The 23,038-nt window shown below is 39.4% G+C and overlaps 4 protein-coding genes across 6 annotated transcripts; 1 reads left to right on the top strand and 3 right to left on the bottom strand.

Moving 5' to 3' along the window:
- Positions 1-633: 633 nt before the first annotated feature.
- Positions 634-3,060, bottom strand: LOC113161986 (B-cell receptor CD22-like). Its single transcript, XM_026359893.1, has 7 exons — positions 2,956-3,060; positions 2,610-2,867; positions 1,934-2,182; positions 1,493-1,589; positions 1,284-1,338; positions 877-998; positions 634-787 (listed from the first exon to the last, which is right to left on the bottom strand). The coding sequence occupies exons 1-7, from the start codon at positions 2,999-3,001 to the stop codon at positions 736-738; spliced, it is 879 nt and encodes a 292-aa protein (XP_026215678.1). The 5' UTR covers positions 3,002-3,060; the 3' UTR covers positions 634-735.
- A 1,712-nt stretch (positions 3,061-4,772) lies between these two features.
- LOC113161598 (neuropeptide B-like) lies at positions 4,773-5,772 on the top strand. The gene is made up of 2 exons (XM_026359287.1): positions 4,773-5,073; positions 5,474-5,772. Exons 1-2 carry the CDS (start codon positions 4,816-4,818, stop codon positions 5,600-5,602), a joined length of 387 nt encoding a protein of 128 aa, XP_026215072.1. The 5' UTR covers positions 4,773-4,815; the 3' UTR covers positions 5,603-5,772.
- Positions 5,773-6,103: 331 nt separating this feature from the next.
- Positions 6,104-12,765, bottom strand: LOC113159865 (guanine nucleotide-binding protein G(o) subunit alpha-like). 3 transcript variants are annotated; one of them, XM_026356828.1, is made up of 10 exons: positions 12,650-12,765; positions 12,091-12,226; positions 11,915-12,006; positions 11,676-11,768; positions 11,218-11,378; positions 9,479-9,607; positions 7,435-7,564; positions 7,250-7,321; positions 6,692-6,779; positions 6,104-6,420 (listed from the first exon to the last, which is right to left on the bottom strand). In XM_026356828.1, the coding sequence occupies exons 1-10, from the start codon at positions 12,686-12,688 to the stop codon at positions 6,230-6,232; spliced, it is 1,131 nt and encodes a 376-aa protein (XP_026212613.1). In that variant the 5' UTR covers positions 12,689-12,765; the 3' UTR covers positions 6,104-6,229. The 3 variants fall into 3 exon arrangements, with proteins under 3 accessions (XP_026212613.1, XP_026212630.1, XP_026212621.1); XM_026356845.1 differs by having other exon boundaries at positions 11,218-11,345; XM_026356836.1 differs by having other exon boundaries at positions 12,091-12,199; positions 12,650-12,738.
- Positions 12,766-14,789: 2,024 nt separating this feature from the next.
- On the bottom strand, positions 14,790-21,893 carry LOC113160716 (ethanolamine-phosphate cytidylyltransferase-like). Its single transcript, XM_026358113.1, has 13 exons — positions 21,763-21,893; positions 17,701-17,789; positions 17,290-17,451; positions 17,073-17,139; positions 16,904-16,988; positions 16,785-16,826; positions 16,116-16,254; positions 15,879-15,961; positions 15,668-15,745; positions 15,486-15,551; positions 15,327-15,392; positions 15,118-15,206; positions 14,790-15,028 (listed from the first exon to the last, which is right to left on the bottom strand). Exons 1-13 carry the CDS (start codon positions 21,891-21,893, stop codon positions 14,914-14,916), a joined length of 1,212 nt encoding a protein of 403 aa, XP_026213898.1. The 3' UTR covers positions 14,790-14,913.
- Between the last annotated feature and the right edge of the window lie 1,145 nt (positions 21,894-23,038).

Genomic DNA, 23,038 nt, shown 5'->3' with positions numbered 1-23,038 from the left:
ACTGTGGAGAGAAGATCTTAAGATTCACAATGTTATCAACATATTGCTGTAAAAAAAAGTGACTATTTGTACTGACATAAAATGTTACAATTGATAATTATTTTAGTAATTTCAAGTAATTTGAAGGCTCTTCTTATTAACTGGGTGATTGTAACATTTGTACTGTGCATTATGTAAAAAGTGTTCTGCCAGAGATTCACATGCTATTACAAACTTTGGTCATATGATGGCAGCATTGAGTTTTTTACTAGTTCATAGTCAATTGGTGCAATGATGTTTTTCTTGGTTGTTCCAGACCAAATTAATCATTGTCCTCTCAGTTGAGTGAGCTCCAAAGGGACATAAATGAATTCAGAATCTGCCATGATCTCTTTTAGATCTGCACCATTGTACGATGCAGTGGTCTATTCAACAGGTTTTTATGGTGGCACAGTGAAGCTACCAGCTATAGTAATCACTAACAGGAAATTAAGAGGCAAGTTAGGACATTTGGGAACTTTTGAGTCTGTGTTCATATATGAAAAGTCCAAATGAATTTATTCCCGTTCACAAAAAAGTCTTAGTTTATTAAGTATGTTGTCCAATCATTCCAAATAACTTATTTCACATATTACAATCAACCAGTACAAGACAATATATGAAAGAGTGCTACTTAAAAATTAAGGAAATCTTCCTATTTAAACTGTCCTCCTCACATGAGGAATGATGAACTGTGAGAGTGCTTGTTGAATGTTACTAGCACACTATGCTGTAAATGACATCTTCATCACTGTCCATCTGCTGCCCCCTGCAGGTAATAATATAATCAGTACACATGTTTTCAATAAAACAAGCTGAATTTAGTATTAAAATGAAAAACACTGGAAAACATCTCACATGTTGTTTTTTGTGTGTTTGAGGTCAAGAGTTGAATAGATGAGGTCTGTTGTTCCTCCCCCACACTTTATTCCTTCATGCAACTGGTTATCACAGGTGAACCAGTTGACATAATCTGAATTCTGATACAATCAACACGAGACACTTCAATTTAATTAGTACAGCGCAGTGAATTCTGTTTACTACTATTTTTTACCTTTACATTCATCTTATAAGAATAACCTGCTTTTTTTTCCTCCTTTTTTTTTTCATGCCTTTACAGAGTTGGGATGTCAATTTGACGTTACCTGGCTAAACTCAGCTACAGACAACCTCTCTGTCTACCAAACATCCTTATTGTACTGTAACATATACCAGAGTGCACTAGATGTCCAAAAATAAAACAGAACAGTAACAATCAGTTCTACCTGTGTGATGTTCTCGCAGTCAGTCTTTGGGGCCCACATGCTTCTTTTGCTGAGTCTGCGGGCGGATGAAAGAACATGAATTTAACTTAAGCATCTGAGGTCAAGTTGGATACAGGTGCCCAGCCAGTTCATCTGAATGCTTCCACTCAACCCTAAAGTGCAACATCTACCCTTTCGTTGAAACTGGAGATGAAATAAATACAACTTACCTTCGGACAGCAGTTACAGTTGTCACACTCAACAGCAAAGCAACAGCAACGACAGTAGCAGTGATAAGAATATCTCTGGTAAATACTGTCCAATATGCTGTGTTTAGAAAAAGACAGTATGTTAGCTTAGTTTGTATATATATATATATATATATATATATATATATATATATATATATATATATATATATATATATATATATATCATAGTAATGTCTGAGCCCCTTATGTTCAGTTTAAAACCACCATTTACACTTTTTTTAATGCCGCTAAATTATTTAAGTGGTAGAAGTGGTAGAAAAACTTTTAGGGGGTGGTTGGAAGAAAAAAAATATTTTGGTGAAGTGCAAATCATTATTCAAGCAGTTTACGTCTGGAACAGTAATAATTTAATTGCCCCACAAACAGGCAGGACTACAGGAACTGTATGAGAGCACTTACATTCAGTTTTTAAATTCACAGTGGAGGAGTTTTGACTTCCATGCTTGTTGGTGACACTGCATAAATACTGGCCTCTGTCACCAGGGATGAAAATAGGCTGGTGGCCAACCTCGACGATATCAGCATCTATTTTAAACCAAGTATAATTCGCCACTGGGGGGTTTGAGTGGCTGCTGCAGACCAGGGTGATGTTGCTGTCGGTGTCTGCCCCTGATGAACTGACAGACACTGTTGTGTTCTTAGGGCCGTCTGTAAGAAAGCAAGAGTTATAGTTGTCATTCACAGGTTAATTTTGACTTTATTTATTCATGCATTTGAAAATGTAAAAAGGGAAAATTAAGGGCTTGTACACAATGTTATTATACCGACTCCTTGCTATGTATTATTAAATTCAGCCATAGCCTTCCTATGGTAAATGCATTGAGATGATTTTTGTTGTTAGGGGTTTTATTAATGAATAAACCTGAAATTAAATGTTGTAATTTAGAATAAGAGACGATTGAGAAGCTGGTGAAAAAAATAAATCAATTGCTAAAGATAACGTTAAATAAAAAACGCCTGAAGACATTAAAGCCAGCTTATGAATATAATATAGTGAATAACAAAAGAGTCAGCTATTATGATTGAAGTCAGTTATCTCATGTTTTATAGTAATGATTCTCTGCCCAGTGCTCACATTCGACATCAATATGCATGACTCCTGAACTCGTTCCTGCCTGCGTCTTCAGAGAACAAGTGTAGTTTCCAGAGTTTGCAGGGGAAATGTTGCTTAAATAAAGTGCCGGTCCCTCGTTTATGGGCTCTCCGTTCTTAAACCAGGTGAATGCAGATGCAGGGTCACGAGCATCACATCTGTTCAAGCAGGTGAGATTCACGAAGTCGCCTTCCTTCATTGTTTCATTACCATTTGTTTTTGTGACCAAAACTTTCAGATCTGGAAGAGAGACGTGCAGCGAAATTCTTACACATGGTTATACACAATAGTCATAGCCCATACATACACAAGTACATTAAAAACTCACCAACAACCTTTAAAGTTGGGCCAGCATTACCACGCCATGTGTCCATTTTGAAGCTATTAAATGTGATGATGTATTTTCCTGCATCGTTTTGCAGCACTTTATGGATTTTCAAAGAACAGCTGTGGTATTTGTCTCCTGTATACTGGTATCTAGTTGTTGCTCTCCTCACGTTGCTGTCAAAAATGACTCGACCACTGACATGACGAGACTTTACATGACCCCACACCACTCGCTTCACTCGCAGGTTGTCAGGACGGTAAAACGAACAGTGAATGACCACAGACGAGCCCTTCACCGCACAAATATGTTGATCTTGAAATTCCACTTTCCAGGTATTACAGAAAACATCTGATGGAGACAAATTCCCTTTAAAATCTGGTCAAATGTACGATCTTAATAACAGTTTCCATGAGATGTTGTACTTACCACAAATCACAAACAGCAGTATCAGTGTCAATGTCAGGTGTCTGCGTTCAACTCTCATGCTGATAATTGCTGTTTCCCTCCTTACAAACGGAATCAATGATAATCAAATGCTTAAATGCGCTTGTAAGACGCTCTGAAAGCTGCACTGTCACTCAGAAAACAAGGCAAAGTCTCCTACAGTATGTGATCATAATCTATATGATGTATACATAGTTCCTGTAAAGAAAAAGTAATGTTGTGGCTCGACCCGACACTCAAATTCTCAGCCAATGAAATCAGGTCACGAAGACCACAGACTCAATGCCCTACTTCGACTCTTTCTATCTGAAAAACAGCCCCTGTATCGAGAAAGCCCACAGTATGATGTGGCTGTGCTGTGGTCAAAGCAGAGTCATATCTGGGTCGTCACTTCTTTAACATGTCACAATGCACTGACCTGGTGTTACTATAGATGCTAGAGAAATATTTGAGCATTTAAGCATTTCTTTTTTCTTTTTGGTTTAGTTTTTATTTCTTATTTCTGACTATAACCATGTTTTACTGACTGATTATTTTTTTCTCAGCTTGTCTAGGTTGTGAATGGTAGACAATCAAATGGTACCGGACAGCAGTTCTTTTCCATTTTCACCTACACTGACTGGCACACGACTACTAATACTACTACTGTTGAACCGTTAACCATTTCTGCCCTATTATAATTCCACAAATTAGATCAATTTAGACCTACTATTTACTAAATGTGCAGTTTGGTGTAACTTACTCTTGACTTTGACTTAGTTTGCCAAATTATTAGCACATGAAATCAAGCAAAACCCTGTAATGTTTCTATGGAAATGACCACAATCTGAGAGGTAATAGTGTAATAACCTCCAAAAGAACAAAGATAAAATCAATCCAGTTAGTTTAATATTGATATTTTACTGATGTGTTGATTTTCAATGAGAAAAAACAAAAATGACAAGGCCAAAAAATAATAACCAGCCCAAGTGACAACAACCTCTTGAGGAGGTTCATACTATGTCTTCTGAGGGATCTCATCCCATTATTTAATGGCTGATTGTTCCAGCTTATCTATATTTGAGCAGTTTTTGAGCATGGGTGTTAACTTTTTTATGTTAATTGCTCTGGACCAGTTGAAAGCTGATTGGTCAGGTGTCACATGGGGCTGATAACAATCAACACCTCCATCTTCACTACATTTATTTGACATTTCAAACTAAATGTTCCAAGAGGTCTTCATAAGTACTGACCTTGGGGAGGATTTGTCTGAGGTGTGTGTGAATCCACCAACCCAGGGCAGTTTTAGTTGAGAGCGTGATCACGAGGTCCTTATAAGACGAGTCTAAAGCAGCGGGAACAGACAGTGAGCAGTGACGAGGAGGAGGATCAGCTGCTGAGGAAGAGGTTCCGTAGGACAAAGCCTCGCTGTCGGATATGGAGATGCCCATAAAAGTCATGTTCCCCATCGTGCTGATCTCTGCGCTGCTCGCCTGCAGCCCGACGGACGCATGGTACAAGCAGGTGGCCGGTCCAAGCTACTACTCGGTGGGCAGAGCGTCCGGCTTGCTGTCCGGTATCCGGAGGTCCCCGTACGTCAGAAGAGCCGAGCTGGACCCGTCAGACAGCGGAGAGTCTGCGACCAGCAGCGTGTTGTCTGATTTAATATCGCATAATTCCATCTTGAAGACGATGGTCAGTGCTCATTAATTTAACGAAGGCGTTATGGGTTGTATGGGTTAGTGCCAGACTTTACGCACGGAGACTTAGTTTTGCGCACAGTGATGCTGATGCTGCGACTCATTAATGTTTCAGTAAAATTACAAATAATCAGCAAATGTCTTTGTTACTGTCTTTATTGACAGTAACAATGCAGCATTTGAGATTTTAAACTAGATTTTTTTTTGCACTATGAAAAAGTTAATTATTTATATACAATATTTTACAGTGTATTAAAATGTAGTGATTCATTACATTGAATTGTAAAGAAACCGGGATTAAGAGCAGTATTGTTTTAGTTTTGTGCCGTTTTATCAGGACTGTTTTTATGTCAGATCTTCTAACCAGCATCATGTTTCTGTTTCTCTCCAAACAGCCCGTTTGTATCAAAGACATTAAACCAAACCTGCAGAGTTGTGAACTCCTCCAGGAAATCAAGGGCTCCTTCAGGTGTCAAGCAGACGTCTTCATCTCTGTGGACACCTCAGAATGTGAGAGACACTGAGCGGTAACACCCACACCTGGGCTGAATTGATGGAGCCTACTTCTTGCAGGCTCCACATTTTAAAGTCTGTACATGATCCAAGTTTAACTCAGATGTTGCACTAGATGGAAGATATGCTACTTTTCACCCATTATTTGATTTTGTTAAAAAGGTTAAAACGTTAATCTGTACAGGTGATATATCAATGTACATATTGGATCAAATTTTTCATTAAAAAAAAAGAATCATATTGATGAAGTTACTGAACAGACAAAGCATCTTGTCATCTTTATATATAAACTGTTGCTTCCTTTTCTTTCGAGCAGGGATGAATGCTTGTACACAGACATTTTAATCACAGTGTTGGTTGTTTTGAGTCAATAAATGTGTCAAAGAAATGAGAGATGAACCAGGAAAACACCAACAGTCTGACTTTGATAGCAGGAAATCGTATTATTAATCTAATCACTAAACAGCATTATAAGGACCAGACATGTTTATCAATAAATATTTTATTTAAAATGTTTAAAAATAAAATGGGAAATTAAATATTTTATCCACTTAACTTCTTCTATGGTAAAAAACAGATAATCAGCCGTGATATAAAAACACAAACAGGCACGGATGTACACCAGCTTCAGGATACATCTACAGCAGCGGAACGACTGCCAGGTTCTGCTTGATGATCTGATCTATGACCATGTGAAACACCACCTGTACGTTGGTGCTGTCTATGGCTGTGGTGAAGTGGTGGTACACAGGCTTGTCAGGATTGCTGTTGCATGCCGAGAACATGGAGGTGATGTGATGGGCTGCGGCGTCCACATCAGCATCTGCTCCTGGATGGGGAGGAAAGAAAAATGACAAAATCAAGACATACAGGGAATAAAAAAAACAGTCTAACAAAACAATACACTGCCAAAAGACCAAACTGTAGGATGTGATTACTGTGATCATCGTAAACTGCTTGAGGAAATGCAGTTTTTAAAACTAAATCCACAAGTATTCATGATAATTTTGACAGCCAAAAAGTGACAAATTGTATTTATATAGGCTAATACAAATACATTTTAACAGGAGAAGTCAATTCACAAATTCTTTCAAACATACCTTTGTAACTAGAAATATAAAATCTCAAATGTCTTCCAGAGTGTAGGATCTTCTCCCGGAAGAGGTCCGTTTTGTTCATGAGTAGAATCTGCAGTAGAAGGACGCCGTAAGAATCACGAACACACTAACATCAAAAGGCCAAACATGAAAATAAACAAAATACTAGCAACACATTTTGGTGCAGGCTGTCACCTAGTACTGCTTTAAGCTACAGAGAAGCAGGAAGGAAAATGATGTTGACCTTTCCCCTGTTGTAGTTACTGACATATTGTGGTTTTTATCATGATGGTTGAGTGCCACATAACTTTCCACTGGCCTTGTCTGGCTATCAGATCTACAGTATTGAGGCTCAGAGCGTGGTTCATGATAGGTGTCGTGTTAAGATTTTTCCAGTCAATTAAGTTCTGCCACTTTGTTGCACCTTAATACCATGTCATCATGCTTCTAATAGAAAAGCAATGGGCTGCACTGCATTTCAAATGAACATGCAATAAAACAATTAACACTACTCTAAAGTCATTTTGAAAAAGCCACCTGACATATGTGCAATAAACTTACCAGTGTAGTACTTTCAAACACTGTGTTGGTGCAGATGGATGTAAAGAGTTCAAGACTTTCCTGCAGCCGATTCTAATCAGGGAAATCATGGGTGAAGTTTATACACAGTTTAGCAAAACTCAGTGCCTACTATATCAGGTAAGAAAATATTCAGCATCACAATTGATCTTTTTTTTAAAACATACCTCTGAGGGGTCCTCTGTTAGTGTCACATCATAACTGCTGAGAGCCACAACAAACAGCACCGCCTGAATGCAGTCAAAGCAGCTCAACCACTTCCTCCTCTCACTTCGCTGACCACCGACATCATACAACCTGTCAACATGCAAAACAAAATCCAGCAGACAAGAGGTGTAAGAAAACAAAAACATGAACTTCACCGGGCCTGGTCTAATCACACACTCAATACAAATCTACAGTTCTCCCACTACAGAGCTCAAGCTTTTCAGGTTACTGTAACTTTGAGGTCAGTGGTCTGTGGGAAAGTCTTTGTCTCTCTCTTTGACATGAAAAAAAAAAAAAAAACAAGTGTTTCAAATACTGGGGCAATCTATTACAAAACACAATCTGGCACTAAGTGAAGCAGTGGGTCTTGGTGACACAGGTAATGAGTTCCCATTTGGCCAGACTGTCTCCAGGTGCATGATTGCAAAAGTCATGCAGGAGGCAATGAAACATTGTTCTCAGGTCAGGAGACAGTTTTAAAAAGCGTGGGGACGATAAGCACCAACTGTGGTACTTGCCGGCAATAAAAACCAATCACTCGCAAACGCAAGAAGATTTTTATGGTTTTCCAGATTTAGTGCATGAACAGATCTGATCAGACCTGTAAAACCAGAGGGAGTTATTCTGCTGAATTTAGCCATTGTGAAACATGAGACGGACTCAATCTGAAACAATTCTACAGGAACAAATGGTGTTCTGCAGACAAGTACCTGCTATAGTAACAAAGCTTTACCCATTAGTGTATTGTCCTTCACATTAGCAGTAGTTGATTAAAAATAATAATAATAATAATAATAATAATAATAATAATAATAATAATAATAATAATAATAATAATAATAATAATAATAATAATAATAATAATAATAATAAATAACCATCATTTATGGCTTTTTAAATAAAGCAGAATTTAACAAAACATTTATTTAAAATAAAGTGTTAAAGTAAGTTGTGCAGCTACTCTGACTAAATTTAATACGTAAAACCATCTGATTATTAAACATTTATTCATGAGGTCCTGGTCCATATGGATTCAGTTTCTTATAACGACCCATGCAGAGAGCACCATGAATGGTTGCTTATACAATAAAAAATAAAATAAATTTAAAAAAAAGAGGAACAAGATAAGGGAGGTGGAGTTTCAATGCTTCCTCTACATTTTCTTCTGGAATATTCCTGAATTCATCAATATTTATGTCTCAGTCAAGATGTTGGTGAGGCAGAGTCCCCAGAGCCACAAAACAGTAAATACAATGGAGAATAATTTTACAGTGGCTTCCTTTTTTGCACAATTTGTGCAGTCTATCCTCAATTAGGGCTAGGTTAACCCTAACCCTCCTTACCATAATGAAAGTTACATTTCTGCAAGTTTTTAAAAAGCTAATCTTTAACTTAATGTTCAGACCTTTTGCTGAGACGCTTTTAATTCTGGTTATTAAACATAATTCCCGTTTGTGTTTTGTAGCATTGGTAGAAATGTGTTACAGACGCAATATGGTCGACCCTTATCGAAACAGTAATCTACTATTCAACTAATTTGAAAAACTTTAAAAACAAAGCAAAACAATTTAGCAACAACTCTGCTAATTAGTAGCCCACATACAGAACACCCTTAAATTTGTTAGACACCATATGGCCTGATAAAGGGAAATTCTCTTCAATATTGCTTTCAAGATTTCTCCATTGGAACTGTAAAGTATTTTACATCATCACATCTGTTCATGCAAAGGTATAAGCTGCAGAGTTCCACTCTCCCTTGAAAGTAAGAGGTGAAATATTGTTTTAATTTGAACCATATCTATTCAACAATAAATGTAAAATACGATGCCCATTACCCTCATTTAACCATTAGCGAGTTCCTATGTGGATCATTAAAGCCTTTACCTTCATTAACTCAGTAGAACACATTTTGTTGCCGCTGACAGACTTATAGTTATCTGTACATGGCATTAGATCATGTTGCAACCACTGCAGACTTTGCGCAGCCAGTTTAATAAGACCTACCGAAAGATCTTCTGATTAACTTGAAACTGCGTCTCAATGATTCCACAGGTCCTCACCCTCACTCTCAGAACATCCATTTCAGTGGGAATGTAGTTGGGAGCGATGATTCGACTCATGTTTTCAAAGAAACTGGGGAGTAAACATATTGGGACACATCTTTAGAATGAATTGTTCATTACCAATACAAATATCAAGCCAAGACCGTGATACAGGTTATAGAGTGGTTGCAGGCTTTAGGATCTGGTTCATTGAAATTAATCTCCATCACAGATATTGTGATCTTGTTTTCATCCTTATCTTTTTGTTTTTAAAATACACACATGCCATCAAATGGTTAACTTTACCTGTAAATTGCTTTGTGGCAACAGTGACAGTTCAATTCGTGCCCAAGTCAATATCCAAGAAGTCTTTTTTTTTTTTTTTATGATTAGGTGCCTTTAGGTGCTGGGAAATCATGTGTCACGACACATCTAACCCTTTATTTCTGGATAAAGAAATCAATGTGGAGTCTAGCCGAGTGTGAAGACTGTCAGAGAGCAAGCCGAGTTTCATTTGATCCTGCAGCTCCAGCTCAAAACCATACGGAGTTCTGATAATGAAGATGTCACATCTTCAGTTTGCTCAGTCTCACCAGCTGGGGTAGGTTTTAAACTTGTCAGAGCTGCTCTTTGTTGTCTAAGAGATGGATTCAATCAAGTAAATCATCAGTCTACTTAGGAATACACGTCAGCTTTGTCACAATCACCATTTAGAAAGAGGAGTACAGCACAAAGCTTAGCTGCTGCCTGATTTACTTGTCTACATTTCCCAGAATGCATTCACAACTTTGGGCCACACATCATCTTCCATATTCCTCTTATATAAACATATGTGCGTGCACAAATACAGGACATGTCAGTCATCCAGATCAGTCTTTGAATTCTCTGTTGCTACATGAGAAACATTTCCAGAGCCTGGTCTGTTTCCAACATCAAATGTTCACCAGAACGTCACTCGCAGTGGTGTAGGATGTGTTTAAATACAAATCACACTTCATAGTTGGCATTGAACTAGAAGCACAAAACAATAATGCCATTTAGTGAAATGAATTCTCCTCTTTAGTTAATAAGCAGCTCTTGAGCTCATAATGAAACACTCACTCAAACGATGCAGAGGGGGGAGTTAGGATTTCATGATACTTCACAGGCTGGATTTGAACCATTTAAAAAAGGGCACAATGGCGTGGTCGAAGGACAGCAAATGGAAAATACTGTTCTGCACACACACTCTTTTTTTGTAAACATGAACCTTATTGAGATATATTGTGGATAAATGCATTGAAATTTTGATATGAAGGACTTTTATATGAAAACTTAAAGTGAAAAATCTTTTTAGATGTCATAATGATAATGAATGACCATGAGTAAAGTTAATTGGTCTACTGTGTGGTGCCGTTTGACTTCTCACTCAAAGAAAATTGAGTAATGATGTTTCTTTGATCTGCTCCACCCTCATCCCCATCTTCCTGGTTATCTGTGAACACTGCTTTTTAATTTGGTCCCAATTAAGGCTCCCATGCCTCAAATGTCACAGGAATCATTTCCTGAAGGGAGTTATTCTCAGCACTTGCTTTACCGTTGCTCTATATTGACAACACATGACGACACATCTTACTGGGCAATTTCCCTTGACATTTCCACTGTCAGTCATAATTGGGTGGTGTGGTGCAGTGTAGCTCACTTAAGGTCATTTTTACTCACTAAAGTGCAGAGTCATTCAGCTCGAACTCGTAGCCTCTGTCTGCTGCCGCCCGCACCCCTTGGTCTGCCCAAAGAGCACAGAAAGCATGAGCCACAAAAGGAAGCAGCTCATGGTCGTCATTCAAACACTGGTTGCAGGAGAGGATGGAACGTGCATGAATCTATGTGGTCACAACAGAACACACCAGAGGATACACTTTAACTCTATTGAAATATATAAATATATGTGATTTCTCCCCACAAACTACAATCATGCACTGCATGCTGTGCTGCCTGAATGAGTAAATGGATCAGAGGTTTGTCAGTCTCTAATGATAAGTGTTGGATACAGATAGATACTGACATCTAGTGTTATAATGAGGGGCTGCAATAAGAAGTGGACTACCATGATAACAATTTAACTTTATTTAAACTTTACTTTCCACAATTAATACCGATATCATTTATTTGTTCTTTACCTTGTTGGTCTTGTTTGCAAGGTTTATCCTGAGCATCCCCATTCCTTGAAGGACAAACTTCATAGAGGTCAGGAGGTTGTCAAGTACAGCAGGCTGTAGAGGAGAATGACAGTGAACCTTAAAGCTGTCGACTAATTTTCTGTTGGTGACGCAAAAGCTGTTCATTTCAGTGTTTAAGGGTGGAAAGAAATTTAAACAAATATATCACTGGCAGTGCTCCGTTCGCCTCGTAGCTGTACCTTGAAGCTAATGAGCTCCTGTTTGGAAAAGCCATGACTGTGAATGATCTTTATCTGTTTGATCAGGGTACTCTTCCCACTTTCTGCAGCTCCTGAGACACAAAGCAGAGAAAGGCTCTCATTTTAAAATGTCTTTTTTCCCCCCACACAGTTCACTAAATGCCATTAAAACTCACCGAGCATGAGCATTTTCGCCACATTCATCTCAGTCTTGGCTTGTTCACATAGTTCTCCTTCTATCTTAGAGCTCTGGAGTTTTGCCTTTTTGCCCTCCTCAGTGATATCCTGGTGAAGACACATGCCCATGCACATCTACAGTGTGGGAGATCAGTTTTTACATGGAATCAGGACACCTTCAGTCTCTACAACCTTCTTTATGTGGCTAGTTTTTGTTCCTACAGTATGTGATACATAATATTTCATAGGATATACCATGTGGTTGAAGAAAAGTGCAAAAAAGTCACCAACATTATACAAATGTTATAATTTTGGCCACTTTTTTATTAATTTGGGTTTCTTGGGTGTATTGTAAGTACATTCAGACATCATCATACTCGTGGCTCAACATTTTGCTCATTATCTGTGATTTTCTCTTACATAAACCACATTAAAACATGATGACACAATGTAGTTTAATGTGCTGCAAAACTAAATGTTTCCACTCATATTGTAGTGTACCCAAAAGCTAAATCATGCTACTAGGTAATAAACAAACAAACAAAAACAGGATTGTACCTGCAGTGGAGCTGGCAGTATATTAAGACAACAAAACATAATTTGTTGTTGTCGTTAGTAAACTCCAAAGTTGCGTCACTGTTGGGAAGAGCTCGTTTGGGTTAATTGGAGGCACGTGTGCGTTGGTCCCTTTAAAAGGTCAGCTGCCTTCAAGTAAGTCTGTAAATTCGAGTTTTAAAAAAAAGGTTTCCTTTAAAATATACGTACAGTTTACTTAGTGTGAGGTGTGATGAAATTACTAAACACACCTCCACATCAATTTCATTCAGTTTTAACATGTTCACATTTGATCAAAATACACAGTCTTAACTTTACTCCTCATTATCCCAGTATGTTTTTTGGAAGGCCTACAGAGCATTGCTGGTTATCTACCAATCTCCTTCTGGAATAATCAAATCTTAATGGGCTGACATTTAATGATCTCTGTGTGAGTCATAGGCTGCAAAGTTAAATTAATATTTTCTGCTCAATGGTCATCACTGTGTCTAAAACATTACGTTATCTTTCACTATGTGACAAATGTGCACCCTAATGAATGAATGAGGACATAAATTAAACATCATAGTTCGGTCACACACAGGCATTTTCTGTTTTAGTAGAAATAAGACAACCAAACCATTTTAGATTAAATTTGTTATTGTCATCAGCAATAATACACTGCAGTCTCATCAGCTTCTACAGTATTTGTCAACTGGAAGTTGTCAATAACACAGATTATAGCCTACACTTAATACATTCCAACTTGACACAGACATTTCATTATGCTTTTTTTAACAATATATATATATATATATAATATATACAGTAGTTAATGGAGAGAAAGTGAGTAAAATATACATCTACAAAAAATATAGTATTTAATCCCATTTGATATATAGACAGTGGTTAAATTGTTCAGGACTCAAAAATGACAGTAAGAGGTCAACTTCATGATCAAGTCAACAACACTGAACATGTGTCATAGTTCTCTAGTTATACTATGAAAACTAAAGGTTAAAAGAAACCTTTTACAACTCTGAGGTGTTCACTATATTACAAGAAACCTAAGGGGTGTTGGTTTAAATAAATCAAAAGAAGACTGTACTCAAAAGGCCAGGCATGCAGGCCTCGACAGTGAAACTCTGCTCTACCAATAAAAACAGAACAGTTCTGATGAGTGTGAGTGGTCAGTGTAGTCTGGAGCAGGATCTCGTACGTAAATGATCAAATTGTTCACATCGACTCGGTTCTAAGTAGAGAGAAAAGTAAACTTGTGCTCCAATTTTTGAAAGCCCAATATTCATATACATAAAAATATTTCAGATATGTGTGTTTACGCGGAGGGAAAATTAGCATATGCTCTTATCCCATTGTCTTCTTGTTTGTCCTCTGGGTAAATTTTTAATCTTTATAGCAGTAGACAAGCAAATTGTTTTCATCTCCATCTTCTGGAACACAAAAGTGCATATTTCTACAAACCTGTCATCTTTGGAGATCTTATGACAACATTACGATCACACTTGGTGCATAACATATGATTCATATGTGTGTCTATGTACATATGTACGTATGTGTATGTTGAGTTTTGTTCTCTTGTTCTTCTTCCTTTTTGTACATAGGTATGGAAAGATCCCATGTAGAAGTCTATATTTTTTCTGCTGTTATATTGTTTTCAAGTGAAAATTTAATAAATTAAACTAAAGTACATACAGTATATACAAAGATAGATTAGTCATGAGACTAATCCCATTGTTGGGCAGCAACAGTCCTAAAGTAATGACACATCAAATCATTTCTGTGCTATAGTTAAATGCCTGATAATCTCAGGCCCCTATACTCGCCCCACAAATACTCCATGATATACTATAAAAATCTGTCTCTCTCTCTCTATCTTTCAATGAAAACATAAAAATACTAAAGGAATTCAAATATTAGAAGACATAAAACAGACAGTGGTGACATCTGTCTTATTCCAGCTGTTTGGATTTTTCAGTTACAGATCTGTATATGTGAGACTTGTTGACTGACATGAACATGTAGTTGCATATGTATATTATATTCATACACAGAGGACCCCTGACACACACACACACACACACACACACTCACACATTGTATACCTGATGATCCCACAGCAGACTATGCTGCTGTTGTTATCCAGGATTGTGTGTTCAGGGCGTCAGAATACTCACACAAAGGTTCATTTTACTGCACATGAGATACGATTAATTGAACTTGTCAGTGTTATGGTGACACTTAGTCGATAGCGCCCTTTTGGGGCTGTCCTACAGCACAGCCTGGGCTCTTTCTTTAGTCTTTTCCTCCTCTTGTCTCTTCATGGCCTGGATGACAGCAATTTCTTTGGCCTCTTTCTTCTGGTTCCTTGCTTCAAATAGCAGCCTGTATCAAACAAATGATATTAAAATGGTACAAAGTGAGCGCTGGGTCTAGTGTTATGCTATAAATAGACTGTTGCCCAGTGAAAATACCTGTTTTTGATTATCCTCTGTACGATGGCATCAGTGGTGAGGCTGTTCCCGCTGTCAACAGTACGCAAGATCCCTTTCCTCCTGGGCTCCTTTATATGAAAAAACAAAAAACTGATTAAGAAATGTGATTGATCATCAGTGCAGATTATTTCACAAAGGTGTTTTTCTTTTAAAAGGGCTGCGTAGTGTGATGGTGTTTGTAGTCTTACAGCATAAGGGTCAGAACCGTCTTTGTCAGGGTATATTTCTGTCTTTCCATGGCAAACAAGATCCACCTGCAGATACATTGTTGTTTAGTTTCATGTTAAGTTTTGATTGCTGGGAAACCTTCTCACCTAGAGGTGATACTAATATGGTTAGCATACTACCTTAAAATGGTCCAGCAAGTCTTTTGTGACTGCAAAGGGTGCACCAATCACCACTTCTGACACATACTGTGGAAAAGAATGCACACCTCAATGTCTTCTATGCAGTGACCATATAGTAACTGATGTTGTAATAATGATGCAGTGTGTTGGTGAATGATAAATGGGCATGAAGAAGAACATACTCGACAAGCCAGGACACTGAGCGTTCTCTCGTGGACATTCATGATGGGGTAGTTCTTCCCTTTGTAACGATTCACCTCCTGCAAAATATGAAGAAAGTAGAGACGTTTAGTAAATGCCACTGGGACAGTAAACTAGTAGACTCACACACACACACACACACACACACACACACACACACACACACACAATACAGAGCAAAAGGAAACTCACCTGATCAAAGTGCAGCCCCACTATGATGTATGGCTTTTCTGCGAGCTTATGCACTGCTTCCAGGAAGTCCACATGGCCAATGTCTGCCGGGAGACCAGTCAAGGGTGACAGCTACTTATTCAATAGTAGTACATAGAATTATCAATTATTCACACTATTCTGACAGTTAGTTAACCAGACTTTTATTAAATTATTAAATTGCACGTTCATTGTACAGTTTAGTCTTTAAAAGGATACGGAAGAGGTCAAAGGCTCCTGCCACGTAGATGACAGTTTCTCCAGGTTGAGGCTCCTGGCCTGAAGCAAACTGGATGATCTTCTGAGAGGTTTGCAGGAACTGAGACACCCCCGTCCAAGGACTGTGACCCTTTTGACCCTGTGACCCCCATAATCAAGAAACAGGCACAATGAGTATAAGGTGTCGGTGTGGCCATAAAATACGAAGAAAAGAAAAAAGAAATACAGATACACTTCAGAATAGAGTGTAATGAGAAAATAACAAAAGAGCGCTGTGTTATCGCCACCCAGTGGTGTGAGTAGAGAAGTCAGCTTCAGTCAGTGGCTCAAAGCTGTCCCACAAATCCCAAGCACATCCATTCAACCTTTGCCAAAGTCGCAGCTTTCTGTCTTCAAAACTTAAAGGTTAAGAGACTGTGTGCTGCTTTCACACTATTTAAAATCACAGCATGTTGACTGTGAGTTTCTTTAACCATTCAGGAACAAAACTGGCCAGTAGGTCCACAGTAAAGGCTTTAATAATGACCGACCTCTGGCCTACATTACAGAGAGAGGAGACTAAAGAGCCAAGAATGTGGCTTAAAGCAATTGGCTGTTAAGAGTTTGGTAATAAGCTGAAGATTTGACCAAGAATCAAATGCAATAGATAGAAATATATTTGGTACTTACCTTTCCGAAGTTGTCTGTGTGCTGCTGATAGTCTGAACTATCCTAAAGAGAAGACAGGATTAAAGTGACCTTCTACTCTGAAGTGAAGCAATAGAAAGAGAATCAGGTTTGTTACTCACAATGTTGCTGTGATGCGCTTTGGTCATCAGCAGCATCCTGCCCACCAGATCCGTGGTGGAAACTCCCTGTGTTCTCTTACACTCCCTGTAACAACATAATGCACTAGGTGACTCTTAAGAAACACACACACAACGTCGGTTTTTCAACTATTTCAAAAGCAAAGCTCACCTGTACCGCCCCGACTTCTTCACTGCTTCATATGTATCCTTCCCATCCACTGTTAGAGTGATATCATCTGAAACAACATCACACGACATACAGCACTTAGTGTTGAGCCGTGTCCAGATATCAATTTGGTTTGTCACTTCAGTGACCTAGTATTAGCTAGTATTATTATTCTTGAAACCCATCTGTGGTGTTTAAGAGCATAAATAAACAGTGATACCTCCGTGCACACAGAAGTCACAGTTGTATTTGTCAAGGGTCTCGAGGGTGGTGACGTAGGGTGCTCCTTCCACGACCTCGTCCACCCATTTTATGGCCCGCACCATTTTGTATCTTTCTTCCTGAGTGAAGACAGGCGGACCCTTGTGCTTTGCAATCTCACCTTAAAAACCAAAACATTACACTCATTAAAATCCCCATTTGTGTGACGTTCTGATAAGCAGTGTTGTGCTGACTAAATTCAGCATCACCTTCGTCATTGAGACATTTTATTTTCACTTTTGAGTTTACTCTTATCTTTATCAGCCGTCACTGTGAAGTCATTCTGGTTTATCACAATGTCAGTATGTCCCAGTGGGCACAGAAGGCACAATTACTGTACTAGTGTTGTCCGCTAGTCGTGGATGCTTACTGTCTGTGTGCACTCCAACGATGAGGTAATCTCCCATGGCCTTGGCCTGTCGTAGCTGATTGGAGTGGCCATAATGCACCATGTCATAGCTGGAAGGAGGAAATAGAATAAAAAAGCCTGATCAATATAAGTTATATGTAAGCTCCCATTGTTCTTAAAGTTAGAAACAGCAAAAAATGTAAGGGAATGCAGGAGATCAGCTAACCTTTAGCTCATGGGTAAAACGGTACAGTACACAGCTACAGTGTACCACTACGATCGTTTAATATGCATCTGATCTCCTTAGATTATCAAACTAACAAAAACTTCCCTAAGGGGATATATAAAGTATCAATAATAATAATCTTACAGATTATAATAAAAAATAAGAATCTACTAAATATATAATCAAAATCTTAACTCAAAACAGTAAATGCTGTAGTGTGTTTTTGCCTCCCTCCAGCCGGACTATGATACAATCTGCAGTTAATCACATTAGCACAGATTGGAGACTCAGATTGTAACATGGTAATCTAGCATAGTAATAGAGAACAGATGGGAATTACATTTACATTTAGTCATTTGGCAGACACTTTTATTCAAAGCGACTTAAGTAAGGTAAATGAGTGAGGTACAAGCTACAAAGCCACGGTAAGGGTAAGGAAGTAATGCCTAAGTACCCTTACTGGAGGTAGCCGCAGCCGGGATTCAAACCACAGTCCCCTGCATGGTAATGATACCACCATCAGGCTGGTCATTTCAGATTATACTGGTTATTAGGAACCATATCATAGTGGAACTGCATGTACTGTATCTATTGAGTTACTATGATTATCAGCCACTCTGTGTCAACTATGACCTCGAGGAGCCACCAAAATATCAACATAATGGTTGGTAAATGTTAGAATGAAAAAAAAAAATACTGAGTGTACTCTTTGCTCTCTGTCCTCTATTTAACATATCAGTGCTCTCAGGAGTAAGATTACAAACAGGATTCTCACAGATCAATATGAAAACAGACGAGCAGGGCAACAGAACCCCATGTTGCTAATGAAACACAGCGACTGCATCCTCTTGCGGTGTCACTATACACCACCTGAGTGGAAACAACCTGGAAAAAAAAAATCCCGAACTGCACAACTTTTACTAGAACTCTTGTTTATGGGAATCCGATAGCGTGTTTTCACTGTACAGGAAGCCCATCAGAAAACCGAGGGGTTTTTTTTCTCTTGTGCTGTCAATCTGTTGAAATGGGATCCACGTTTGCAGCGTCTGAGGTCATAGTGCACAGGGCTAGAAGAATGTAGTAACAGGGAGCATTTGGAGGTCAGTGAAGAGAGAGGAAAGCTCTGAGACCCAGACAGACAGAGTTACATAAGACCAGGAGGCTGCTTTTGGGGGTGTTACACTAGCTAGATGTGTAACACGTGACCATATTCCTGTTGTATTTTTTAACAGGGATGGATCACGGCCGTATCACTGTGGGATGATGAAATATTAATTAGTGCGGCCCTGTTGATACCCAACCAGCGGCTCGGCTGCTCAAGACGAACCCTGACAGACATCTGTGTTCACAGTGAAAGTATAAAACGGGTCATGTGTAAGAGTCTAAGAGTAAAAGTCTACAACACCGACAGTAACAGCTGGACACAACATTTTCACAGGGTTTGAATCAGGTTCATGGAACCACCTGTTGGATTGGAGTTATCTACACAGCTGATGTATTTTATGGAATTCCTCGGATAATCATTGAAGGAATATACGACATAAAATTGTGTCACTGAGACTTTAAGTAACATGTTTATGCGCGTGTACGATATGTACACACCACCTCAGCAGATACACAGTGGAAGTGGACTTTAATCGCTTCCTTGATGATGCTCCTGTGACAACTGATCTTTAACCCCGTCACCTCTCTTCAGAGTAACAAATAACAGAAAACCACTTTGTGCAAGAAAGGAAAGGGGCAGGGTCAAAGATGTCTCAACAGATGAAACGGCCGCGCTCTTTCCTTGGAATTTTCCTGCTGACTGTGCTCGATGTCAGCGAGAGCGTGGTGATGTTCAGCAGGGCTTCGGCAGACAATGTGCCCAGTGACGGGCACGGCCGCATGAGCTGCAGTGGCCGCAGCAGGTGTGGGCTGGAGGGGTTAGAGAGGTTAATGACATGAGCGCTGTTGACATTGGCTCTCTTTGCAAGCTCACCCCACCGGCTAATATTCAGGCATCCCAAATATTCTGCAACATGCCATCAAACCGTGGACAGGCAGCCACACCTAAATGTCAGGAATTCAACCAAGAGAATGCCGCCATAATCCCGGGTTTCATCCAGAGAAATTGAAAACATTTATTCTGCCACTGCTTTATGTGGCCTGGACGTTTCTCCCAGAGGAAGCAGCCTGACACCTTAATCAATCCATCAATTTATCTGTGCCTGTTATCATCATGGTTATATATTTAAATATCCTGTGTGCAAGCATCAAATCTTAACTTTTAGGAATCAGAGGAAACTGAATCTGTCATTTCTGCTTGGAAAATGTCCTAAACAATGAATCAGTAATGAAAATGTTTCACCCAAATATATCTGAGCTATTGACTGCGTGTAATCAAACAGCCAACTCAATACAAAAGGGGTGAAAAGAATTTCATCTCCAGCAGGGTCCAGTTTACTTTTGATAAGCCAAAGGCCTCGCTGTCAACAGGTTTTAGTATTTCATTCTTCAGGCACAAAATACTTCCTGTTCAGATAACTGTTCAGAGCGAGGTCAGTGGACATTGTTGCTGGAAAGGCTGGTTGTTTTTGCGTTTTTCAAATGCCATGTTTTAATGCAACCAATGCCACAAACAATATTGAATTTCTAGCCATTGTTTTAGGGTGCCGTCACAAGACTCGGCTCCAGAAACAACGAATAAAAGCAAAATGTAAAAAATCAGCGAGGCTAAATATAGTTTTATTGTATGTTATAATTAGGATAACATATTCCTTTGTATGGCATCTCGATTTCAGCACTGTTTTACGTAAAATGGACATTTAGAAAAGAAACCAGGCTTGTTCAGCATGCGCTGGTGCCCCACTGATCCTATACCTGTACTCTGAAACTGAATCATGCATGTATCTCTGATTAGCATCACAGGAGCGGTGTAGTATAGTGCAGGCATGACAAGTAAGGTCAGTTTGAGATCTGTTTGTCCATGCTGTGATTTTTTAAATAGACAAAAGGAAGAAGTCAACGAGATGGATGCGTGCGTTTATCATGGTGAAGGATAATTATGCTTGGTCAACTGGCAGAAAAAGAAACCATGTGGGAATTTGTACATCTGTAAAGAAGACTCATTTGTTTCTGCCTCGTGGATCTCACCGCACATTTAAGTACTGACATTATCACCCGCTGATCATCTTTATGGCAGTGTAACACCCGGACTGTGCTGCAAGGTGGAGTCTCCTGTACCGGATTGTAAAACCGAGTTAAAAATTACATACATTCATTATGTCAGTACTTCACAAATTCATGTAATTTGATGTTTAATGAATGTTTTTTTCTCATTCATTAAACACAACTGTTCATTTTGTGACACTCCTACATGAGCTTTAAACACACCGAATAGAGCTGGTCGACTTTTGCTGCCTGTGACTGAATCAAGTTTTGCATTAAGCTTAGATTAAAGTTACTAAAGACTCTACAGGGCATTTTTGATCAACTGCAGCAACAAATATCAATATGCATCTGTCCTCTCACTATTATGTCATAACTGGTCTGTTGAAAACCAAACCTGACATGCTGGGATCAACCAGAAACAATGTAATGCATGGATGAAGTAATGAATGGTTTATGTTCTGGGTAATTATCCCTCTGATGATGAAATATATATACAACAGACTATTCAGCTGAAAGTTCTGTGCATGCTGATCTCCCTGGAGAATCGAGTAGCAGCCCTGTGTGCGCCCTGTATCCTGCAGCAGGCCTGCGCCGGCGGTGGGTGTCGGGCTAATAAACATTCATTCAAACGCGCTCGACAGAAACGATCCAGACAGTGAAGTTGTAGCATCTCCATCACATAATGAGTCATCCAGTAAGATTCTCACCAGCCATCGCACCACAGCCGGATCCTTCGCCTCCTCTTCTCGGGGCTGCAGGCTGCAGCGCCTGGACTCGTCCCTGCGTCTTTGCCGGCTGCTGGATTCATTTGGTAGTGATGATGTCCGTTCTTGATCATTTCGAGGCTGGTGTGTGAATCTCTACAAGTCAAACCTATAGCTACACAGTGACTCCCCCCTAAACGAGAAGCTGTATCAGCTATGTGCCCCCCCGCCCCCTTTCAGTGCAGGACAGCCGATTTCTGTGGGAGCAGCAGCATCAGCGCGATGCACCAACGCCTCCTCTACCGGCGACGCAAGACGTGCGATGCGTCAAGTGTGCCAAAGAGCGCAGATAAGCCGCGAAGCAAGGAAGCTCCCGCTCCAAAACCCTGCGCAAGGCATCTTTACAGTCACTGGTTTTATTTTGAAAAGTCCTGAAGGTGAAGGTCTGTGTTTGTTATGGCGAACTTGACAGAGGTCGAACCGGTGGCATCGTACGATGAAGCGCCGGCGCACGCAGCCCGACGCGCTCTTACATAATTGCGGCGTTTTCCATTGTCACATGACTGAATATCTGGATTCCAACAGAAATAGCAGGATATTGGCAAAAGCTGGATTTGATCATATGTGGTTTGATCATCATGTGAAATATTATACCATGACATACGTTAAAAATAATAGTCTAAGTCACTAATAATAATAATAATAATAATAATAATAATAATAATGAGGATGATGAATGAATCAGCCACGTTGTAAATCTTTGTCTTATCAAACTCTTATCAGTGCCCATGATGAGATCATTTAGTTGCATACTTGACGGGTCCAGTATCATTTACAGCAAGAAGGGCAGAACTTCACATACTCATTAAACTCAATAGAGGTGAGGTGCTCACTTAGTGTCAGTGAACTTACCACTGTAAATCTGAAGCTGTCAGGTGACACTGTGGAAGTGTTCCTAATAAACTGGTAAGATGCAGGTTGTGGATTTACTGTGAGGACTGGGACTTGTTAACGTCCAGATGTAAAACAGGACCACAGCACATCACATCACAGCTGCTTCGTTATTTGATGCGTGTGACGTGAAACTGTGCTCAGTTGTGTTTGTTAAAGGTTGGACAGACTGGAGTAGGGGAAATCCTTGTGGTGAGACAGTGTGGCGCCATCTTGTGGAAAACCCCTGTTAAATCACACCGAGCCTTTACAAAGAAGCCCCAGCAGAGGGAAACCCAGGCCCACATATTGCTGCACAGGTGCGCGTCCTGATGTACAGTACAATTGA

Source organism: Anabas testudineus, chromosome 8 (assembly GCF_900324465.2).
Source record: "Anabas testudineus chromosome 8, fAnaTes1.2, whole genome shotgun sequence".
Taxonomy (NCBI): Eukaryota; Metazoa; Chordata; class Actinopteri; order Anabantiformes; family Anabantidae; genus Anabas; species Anabas testudineus.
The sequence above is the reverse complement of the archived record's forward strand: the minus strand, read 5'-3'. Positions and strand labels throughout refer to the sequence as shown.